The sequence below is a fragment of the Mya arenaria genome, chromosome 3 (assembly GCF_026914265.1).
Source record: "Mya arenaria isolate MELC-2E11 chromosome 3, ASM2691426v1".
In the NCBI taxonomy this organism is placed as follows: Eukaryota; Metazoa; Mollusca; class Bivalvia; order Myida; family Myidae; genus Mya; species Mya arenaria.
In genome coordinates this window covers 66541661-66552366 of record NC_069124.1, presented here as the reverse complement: position 1 = coordinate 66552366, position 10706 = coordinate 66541661, and the positions used below count along the sequence as shown (strand labels likewise).

The window sequence follows — 10706 nt, the reverse complement described above, 5'->3', positions numbered from 1 at the left end:
GATTCTTACATATCAAATTTCATGTTGGTAATTTATGACACACAAAATGGTGAACCTATAAATCGTGATTGAGTCTCTTTAATTTAAACAGTTACAAACAGGGCATACAAACGAAACCATAATCATATAATCATATCTTCGCCTCGCCAAATGACGTAGTTTCGCCTGCTGACCTGCACGGAAATACACATTTGTGTAGATACTATATATTTTCTAAAACAGCACTTAAGGGGGTCATATTACAGCCGTCTGAGTCTTTGTAATAAAATTTAATACACGTTTTTAACAGAAGTAAAACATAGCAGCGTTCAAAGGTACATTGCGTAAACACGCACGACCACTATGTTCAATTTTGTTTGTGATATATCATATTTATGGACATTTTTCTTAATTTCACCAAACATTACACAAATGTTCAACATTTACACATCGCATCAATTAGATTTCGTTAAAACAACTTATAAAACACATTTCATATCACATAGCTCATAAGACCTTTTTCGTATTACACAGCTCGTACGATAAATTTCGCATAACGTAGCTCATTATATAAGATAAATTTTGTTTACAAAGCTTCTATGACAATTTTCGTATTGCACAGCTCATAAGACAAATTTGGAATTAAACAGCTCATAAGACAATTTTGGAATTACACAGCTCATCAGACAAATTTGGAATTACACAGCTGATAAGACACATTTCGTATTACACAGCTCATAAGACAAATTTCGTATTACACTGCTCATAAGACAACTTTCGTATTGCACAGCTCATAGGATAACTGTCGTATTGCACAGCTCATAAGACAACTGTCGTATTGCACAGCTCATAAGACAACTGTCGCATTACACAGCTCATAAGACAACTGTCGCATTACACAGCTCATAAAACAGCTGTTGTATTGCACAGCTCATAAGACAACTGTCGTATTACACACCTCATAAGACAACTGTCGTATTACACAGCTCATAAGACAACTATCGTATTACACAACTCATAAGACAGCTGTCGTATTACACAGCTCATAAGACAGCAGTCGTATTACACAGCTCATAAGACACTTGTCGTATTACACAACTCATAAGACAACTGTCGTATTACACAGCTCATAAGACAGCTGTCGTATTACACAGCTCATAAGACAGCTGTCGTATTGTATTACACAGCTCATAAGACAGCTGTCGTATTACACAGCTCATAAGACAACTGTCGTATCAAACAGCTCATAAGACAACTGTCGTATTAAACACCTCATAAGACAACTGTCGTATTACACAGACCAATAGACAAAATTCATATTACACATCCCATCTGACACATTTCGTATTACACAGCTCACAAGACATATTTCGGACAACACATTTCATCGGACATTTGTTTGTTTTACATAGCTAAAATGACACATCATAAGCCATTTTTTTATTTCACAGCTTTAATACACATTTCGGAACATACACCTTATTAAACAAACTTTGTAATTACATAATACATAAGTACCGCAAATCGCAAATCGAAATCAGGTATCGTCAGATCTACACTTTGACATGGCTTTTTAAAACAATAAATGCGTCTATATTAAATTGAAGGTATGGTTTTATGCGAATTGAAAGACCACTTCATCTTCACGATCTTATGATTACAACGTTAATGTGAATTTGAAAGAAAACCGAAGAATCTTAAATAAATGTTGGTGAGAAACCGAGGGGAATATATAATTATAGTACTTCAATGAACGGAAAAGTTCAGTGACTAAAAGACCTTGACACTTTTTAGCTACCTCACATAGTCAAAACGTCCTCAGCCAATATCGGTTTTCATTTCATTAACTTTACATAAGTAAAACACTCACGATGACAATGTTCATATTGCCTTGTACATATCACTTTATCAGTTACTGTTATAAAACTAGCTAATTGTATTAAAAAGCATCACACTACATAACCTATTTTATAGTAAATGACAGGCACTTATCGATTACAGTTTGAGGCGACTCAAAATATTTTTTGGATTCGATTTATATTGCTTATGAACAGAATTGTAAAAAAGTAAAATCCCGCTATCGAGCCTACAGCATTCAACGCTTTCAGCGTTATCATAAACGTATGCCATTGGAAAAATATACAACTAATTATGAGTTATGCCATATTATCATAAATATGTACAGTTCAATTAATGGTCATTGCCGATAAGAATCTAACAGACAATTGTGATATTTCTGATAATGGTGAACATCACACGCAATATAACAATCGATCCCCGTAAACTAAAAACTAAACAAAATAAATTATTTATCAATAATCATACCTCTGGCCGATCGCTACAATTCATGATGGCAGTCTTCAATAACTTTGTTTTGTGCTTTACAATTGTGTTTATGGATTTGAATCTTGTGTATCAGATGAAGGTTATTTTAAATTATTTATCAATTTTGTGTAAGCCGGTGCACGTATCGGACAGTCGTGGTAATTCCATGGTACTTCTATACCTGCAGTTTACCAACTACGACACTTTTTCACATGCATGTGTATAAAGAATCTTTTTTAATATAGTTTTTGTTTATTTGATTTGAAACAATTAACCTTGTAATCGCTCGAAAATAAACCCTGCTTTGATTTTTATGCGATTCTTATTGCAAGTCCTTTAGATATATAAATTTTCAATGACACAATTAATTATATTTTGGAAATATGTTCCCTTATTGTCTAACACACACGGGTGTTGTCGGATTCTAACAATAGTTGTGGATGAAACCTAGTTCTTCAGCTGGGTATCCATGTTACGGCAAAAAAATACGTAAGCTTACTTAAATATAAATAAATGAATTGTGTTTTACTCTTAAATATAATTAAAAATTATTCGTTGTAACTTTGCTGTTGTAATCATGAAATTAAACGCTTTGCGTTGCTTCTTGAGATCAGATAAACAAAGGGTTGGACGCTGAAACCCATCATGAACCTAAGAAGTGGCACTCGTTAAAAGACTCACAGTTTCTGTGGTCGCTGTGTAATAAAACAGCCGTCCCCGTGGTCGTCACGTCCCTACATATCGAGCCCGACCCCATACAGTTCGGCCATAACATATCGTTCTCCGGGCAGATTGATGTATCCGAAGATGTTGGTACCACCACGACACTTGAGGTACGATTTGTCTTGTAAACACTAACATATTGAATATATTGTTCTCGTGCGCTGGATAGAAGATATTAATAACTGTGATCATGAATCTCGTAAATGACATTTTGCTGATCACTTTGATAACTATTGAATTATGGTAGGACCTCGTTTACTGCTATTAACTGGATGTTTCTCCTCTGTTCTGCCATTTAATTTCATTTTCATTAAATCCATTAGGCATAAAAATAACATCTTCATATGATTAAAAAGGTAATTACTATACAACGGAACACAATTCCATATCGGTTTAAACATTCGACATTATATGCAATGAAAAAAGTAATAACATACGCCCTAAATGCACCATTTCGTGGTAGAATTTATCAAACTATTCACCCCTACCAACTCTTTAAACCGATCTATTTCGGTTTTGAGGGAGAGGCACAAATCAAAAGCTCATGCCCGCTCAATTACGCCCCCTCAAATGTCTAATCCTGGAACCGCCCCTGATTATTCTGGCCTTATAGGAAAATTTCACACAAATGCATCTTGAGACTCATTCGAGATTCTAGCCTCTTACTCATTATCCGATTCGAAATGCCGCTTTCAGGGTGAGATTTGATAACTGAAGAGAGTAAAACTTCCTTATAGCATTGTCAATGGGTTTCTGAATCACATATACTTCCGGTGTGACTATTCGCATGTATTCAACAAACAACTAATTTCCCGATAATGTGGTTACTATTATGGGGCTAGTCGAGCAGCTTACTATAAAATAACTATTTATATATTAGCTATTCTGCTTAAAGGCAAAATGAGTGGCCTATACTTGGTCTAGTGGTTACACACTTGACTCTCCATTCAGTTGTCGCAGTTTTGATTCCCGTCGCACAACTAAAATACTAATCGTCTTCCGGGAGGGACGTTAAACGGGAATCCCATGTGGCATTGCTATATACTGGTGCACGTTCAAGAACCATGGTAACTCTAACCTGGGGTACATTCTGTCTGTGCACTATGCTCCAAAAACCTAAAATGACTAACAATCTTAACGGAGCACTCGCCGAATGGGCAAGGCCCGAGTGCGAGTATAAATAAGCTTACACACCACCAACGACACACGGCTAAGAGCAAACAGACAAAAAAGAGACGCAACATATAAACAACACACATACATATATCAATACGTGTTGGGGTCGACGTGAAATTGAAAACGTTAAACAACTGTTAACTCATGGGATTCACTGGAAGTTTGAAATAGTTTTTTTATACCAAACCTCACACTTATCCCATCAGTTATCTATAATTGCAAATTGATGTTTCAGAAATTGAATTAATAGTTCGATGTGTTTCATATTTTCTGCTGACAAAGTGATTAAATTTGGCCCAAAGCGAAGTTATCGTTTTATGCTATAAACTGTCTTAGACCATGCACATTGTTTGATAAAGGTTGTTGTTTTTTAATGTCATAAACTGTTTATAGTAATTTTGAAGTGCAGGCATTTTGCTCAAGAGTAATAAAAAACGCTGATAATTTGTACGGACATGTTGCATATATCAATCTTTTAGGTACAACAGTGAATACTAGTTCTACCTATTTTTCAAATGTCGTTCCATGCAGGCTCACCTGAAGGTCATGATGAAGCTTGGCACCCAGTGGTTCGACGTCTGTGTCTACAAGCCAGAGTATTGCAACATCAACGATGTTTGTGACTGGATGAAACGAGTTGTGAGCGACAAATGTCCGCCGCATTTGGAACCCTTATGTCAGTGTCCATTTAAAAAGGTCAGTCACAATTTGTTAGAATGTGAAACTAGTGCTAGCTTGTTTTTAGGAACGCGAATTATATGCAGCTTAGACAGCAGTGGAGGATGAGTAGGTTACTGGTAATTAATCTTGGTCTTAATTGGATATTTGAACGATGTAGCTAATCGGATTAACTGTTATTTATAACTGACCAATAGAGTAAATAAAGTCAATACATATGACCATAAGATTGACTTAAGCTGCATATTGAACACCAACCCTGTTCGTGACTTAGAGAATATGAGTTTGGTCGGATTAGTTATTTATTTGTAGTGATACTTCTATGATTATTGTTGGATTTTCATCTTGTTAGCTTTAGGTATGGTTTAAACATGACTATATCATCTTCAATTGTTTGCTGACAGGGTAATTACACTATCCCAACGCTTACCAAGATGGTTCCCAATCCACCAATCACGGTATCCGGGCGGTTTGACATCACTATGACACTAAAGGAATCTCAGAAAGAAATCGGCTGCCTCAACGTCCAGCTCTGCCTTGGGTAGGTTTGTGACTATACGGCATTAGTGGAAGAAGATTAAGTGATTTTCTATAAAACTATAAACAAACTTAAAAAGTCTCCAAACCTTAAAAATGATTCTTTTATTCTCTCAGAATCGACTGGTTTTGGAATCAGTGCTTTAAATTCAGTCATAATAGATAACTCACAATATAACAGATGAACTGCCCAAAGTTTTATACTTTCTTAAGCGTTCGTAACGCTTTTAGCCATAAAATATCGAGTTTCGAACGTTAACATGATACACTGCGATCTGATCTTTTGGCAGTAGGCTTATATCACTGACTTCTAACACTTGGGCAACAATTGGCTCATTCAAGGACAAAACAAAACGAACACTCTGCGATAGTCTAGCTTTAAAGCTGCACTCTCACAGATTGAACGTTTTGCCAACTTTTTCATTTTTTGTCAGCAATCTTATATCATTGGTTTTAAGATAATTACTAAAAAAATTGCACTTTCCAAGACAAAAAATAAAAAAGTTGTAAAAACGGTAAATCTGTGAGAGCGAAGCGTTTAATCATGAGGATCTAAGTAAGTGATCCTTAAAGAACCCATGACCTGAACAATAGGTTATTTTGTAATTCATCACACATTCCATCATACACTATTTTAACATATTGAATTCTTATTGAATTATAAGTCTCCATTTATACAATTTTCATCTAATTTATGTAGACTGTTTTTAAGCTAAGGATGTTGTTTTATATCAAATTAAGCTTGTGATCTTGTTGATAATAAATCCATGGAAAAATATATCGGACTCAAATAAGAATAATTTCAGTGTCTTTACATATGAATATAATCATTCTTGGAATAATACGAGATCTTCTACCATCCTTTTATCAAAATCTTCTGATCCAATCAAATTTACAAGTTAAAAATGGGATAAAAAATTGGACACATCGAATACCTTTCAATATTTAAAATCATGTTTTTTCTGATTAAATACACTTAAAGCTGCATTGAACGTTTTGCCAACAGTTTTTTATTTTTTTGTCTTGGAACGAGCCAATTTTTGTGAAAATCCATGGAAACCAGTTATAAAAGACTGCTTACAAAAAATGAGATCGCAGATTTTTATATTTAAGTTCAAAAATTGATTAGAAACGGTTTAAGCCATAAAACATTAATTTTCGAACGGAAATATGAAAATCTACGATCTGATTTTTCGTCAGCAATCTTATATCATTGGTTTGCAGATAAATACGCAAACAATTGCACTTTCCAAGACAAAAAATAAAAAAGTTGTAAAAACGGTAAATCTGTGAGAGTGCAGCTTTAAAGCATAAATGTTTTTTGTTTTTTACATAATTTGAACATTTCCTGTCAATCGATCAAGGGGTGAAACAAGTCTTTGAGACTTTCTTACTTTGTATATGTGCATTGAGTACGTTATATTCTTTAAAAGTATAAAACAACCCAGATACAACAAACCATACAGCACCGTAAGGAATCCTTTGTACAGTTTAATAGGTTTATTTTCGATGCCTGATGACTCACATACTTATGGTAACTGTGTCATTAAAAAGAAATGTATTTTATTCCAATTTTTCGAAAGGCAAGGAAAGACAAAATAATGTAAACGGTCTTCATACTGAAGCAATTCCACATTGCGATAACTATAGTAAAAATAATTTTCTATTCTTATTTTACGATGTAGTAATCAGCAAACAAGTACTTTTCGTATCATACGAAATGTGTATAGGTTCACCAGGAATCCACATTCACATGCCACGATAAAACATCAACATTAACATGTCACGATAAAACATCAACATTAACATGCCTCGGTAAAACATCAACATTTACATGCCACAATAAAACTTCAACATTAACATGCCACGGTAAAACATCAACATTAGCATGTCACGATAAAACATCAACATTAGCATGTCACGATAAAACATCAACATTCACATGCCACGATAAAACATCAACATTAGCATGTCACGATAAAACTTCAACATTCACATGCCACGATAAAACATCAACATTAACATGTCACGATAAAACATCAACATTAGCATGTCACGATAAAACATCAACATTAGCATGTCACGATAAAACATCAACATTAGCATGTCACGATAAAACTTCAACATTCACATGCCACAATAAAACTTCAACATTAACATGCCACGGTAAAACATCAACATTAGCATGTCACGATAAAACATCAACATTAGCATGTCACGATAAAGCATCAACATTAGCATGTCACGATAAAACATCAACATTAGCATGTCACGATAAAACATCAACATTAGCATGTCACGATAAAACTTCAACATTCACATGCCACGATAAAACATCAACATTAGCATGTCACGATAAAATTTCAACATTCACATGCCACGATAAAACATCAACATTAACATGCCACGATAAAACATCAACATTAGCATGCCACGATAAAACATCAACATTAGCATGTCACGATAAAACATCAACATTAGCATGTCACGATAAAACATCAACATTAACATGTCACGATAAAACTTCAACATTAACATGCCACGGTAAAACATCAACATTAGCATGTCACGATAAAACATCAACATTAGCATGTCACGATAAAACTTCAACATTCACATGCCACGATAAAACATCAACATTAGCATGTCACGATAAAACTTCAACATTCACATGCCACGATAAAACATCAACATTAGCATGTCACGATAAAACATCAACATTAACATGCCACGATAAAACATCAACATTAGCATGTCACGATAAAACATCAACATTAACATGTCACGATAAAACTTCAACATTCACATGCCACGATAAAACATCAACATTAGCATGTCACGATAAAACATCAACATAAGCATGTCACGATAAAACTTTAACATTCACATGCCACGATAAAACATCAACATTAGCATGTCACGATAAAACTTCAACGTTCACATGCCACGATAAAACATCAACATTAGCATGTCACGATAAAACATCAACATTAACATGCCACGATAAAACATCAACATTAGCATGTCACGATAAAACATCAACATTAACATGTCACGATAAAACTTCAACATTAGCATGTCACGATAAAACATCAACATTAACATGCCACAATAAAACATCAACATTAACATGCCACAATAAAACATCAACATTAACATGCCACGGTAAAACATCAACATTTACATGCCACAATAAAACTTCAACATTAACATGCCACGATAAAACATCAACATTAACATGCCACAATAAAACTTCAACATTAACATGCCACAATAAAACATCAACATTAACATGCCACGGTAAAACATCAACATTAACATGTCACGATAAAACATCAACAACAACATGCCACGATAAAACATCAACATTAACATACCACGGTAAAGCATCAGCATTGCAATGCCACGATAAAACATTAACATTACAATGCCACGATAACACATCAACATTTACATGCCACGGTAAAACATCAACATCAACATGCCACGATAAAACATCAACATTTGCATGCCACGATAAAGCATCTGCATTGCAGTGCCACGATAAAACATTAACATTCCACGATATAACATCAACATTTCAATGCCACGATAAAACATCAACATTACAATGCCACTATAAACATCAACATTACAATGCCGCATAAAATATCAACATTACAATGCCACGATAAAACATCAACATTACAATGCCACGATATAAAATCAACATTTACATGTCAAGATAAAACATCAACATTAACATGCCACGGTAAAACATATACATCAACATGCCACGATAAAACATCAACATCAACATGCCACGATAAAACATCAACATTTCAATGCCACAATAAAACATCAACATTACAATGCCACGATAAAACATCAACGTTACAATGCTACGATATAACATCAATATTACAATGCCACGATAAAATATCAACATTAACATACCACGATAAAACATCAACATTACAATGCCACGATAAAACATCGATATTACAATGCCACGATAAAACATCAACATTACAATGCCATGATAAACATCTACATTATTATGCCACGATAAAACCTCGACATCAACATGATACGATAAAGCGCATTTGTACATCGTATTCCTTTAATTCTGTTTTGATTTCGCAATAGTCATTGATAAATACATGTAGGTGTGCACCTGTGCTATTGTCTTCGTTTTAAATACACACCTGATTACATCACTGCAAATGTTTTATGGTATGTGCAACGATGATATGTAAATAAAGATACAAACTGCAAATTTAGGAGATATTGAAACGTGTTAATTAATTGATTTTTTATATGACAAGAAAATAATTTGTTGAGAATCAAACTATGCTTTTTTTGGCCTAAAAATTTGATACCATTTATTTTTACAGCCAGTGCTAGTCTGACGAAGAGGTGTCAACAACCAAAAGATCTGTATTTGAAGTGTGCGTTTTAAATTGAAGATTATACCTATGTTAAGTCACGAACAAAGAAAAAGAAAAACACGAGGAAGAAAAATAAGAGTTTACTCATTAGATATATCATCCTGTACATACATATTTGATTTAGCCAACATAATAACGGACATATGAACGTGAGAGACTGAGTATAAAATAATCTATATATTCATGGTTTATACGTCCCCCGTAAGGTTATTGACTGGTACAGTAAGTCCTTTCACGAAAGTTTTAGAACGTTGATTTAATCATGTCAACCCAATATATTTTGCAATGAATATCAGTGTATATATTTATTAATAATTGTATATCTTTAAATATTTACTAATAAGAATTCAGTCGGAACATTGTTAAAAGTGAACCTGTTATGATTTGAATTTTTACAATATCTTAATAAAATATCAATGCTATTTAAGGTCGTTCATTTTTGATTTTATATCTCTAATTCAAAGATGCTATTCATTCAATTATATTCCAAATATAAGGAAAACTATAGTGACATCATAATAGATATTGGCAAGATTATTGAAAACCCTAGAATGCACGGTAAACATACAGCTTGGACAATGACAATTTCGTCCTTCGGTATCTAAGGGTGACATTGACCTTTGAGGAACAGACCTGCTGGGTCTTGTACACGACACCCCACCGCATCATGATGCACCTTCATGGCAATTTACTTTTATTTTTTAAAATCCTTTAATCCATGGTCAGTATTCATGGTCCCGGACATGGACCATTTCAACATCGGACCTGTAAGCAAGACCTTGACCTTTGAGGTACCAACCTGGGACTTGTGCGCGACACACCTGCTCAACATGGTGAACCTTAATTGCATTTGTTTAT

General features: G+C 34.2%; 1 protein-coding gene across 1 annotated transcript; it reads left to right on the top strand.

The window, feature by feature from the left end:
* Positions 1-2323: 2323 nt before the first annotated feature.
* On the top strand, positions 2324-10270 carry LOC128227798 (ganglioside GM2 activator-like). Its single transcript, XM_052938657.1, has 5 exons — positions 2324-2404; positions 2919-3137; positions 4735-4899; positions 5286-5422; positions 9795-10270. Exons 1-5 carry the CDS (start codon positions 2327-2329, stop codon positions 9802-9804), a joined length of 609 nt encoding a protein of 202 aa, XP_052794617.1. The 5' UTR covers positions 2324-2326; the 3' UTR covers positions 9805-10270.
* The last annotated feature ends 436 nt before the right edge of the window (positions 10271-10706 follow it).

Excerpts from the sequence above, each read along its gene's own strand:
- LOC128227798 (XM_052938657.1), top strand. The coding sequence starts at position 2,327 with ATGATGGCAGTCTTCAATAACTTTGTTTTGTGCTTTACAATTGTGTTT. Across the intron at positions 2,405-2,918 it reads ATCTTGTGTATCAGATGAAG|ATAAACAAAGGGTTGGACGC; the intron begins GTTATTTTAAAT and ends TCTTGAGATCAG. Across the intron at positions 3,138-4,734 it reads GTACCACCACGACACTTGAG|GCTCACCTGAAGGTCATGAT; the intron begins GTACGATTTGTC and ends CGTTCCATGCAG.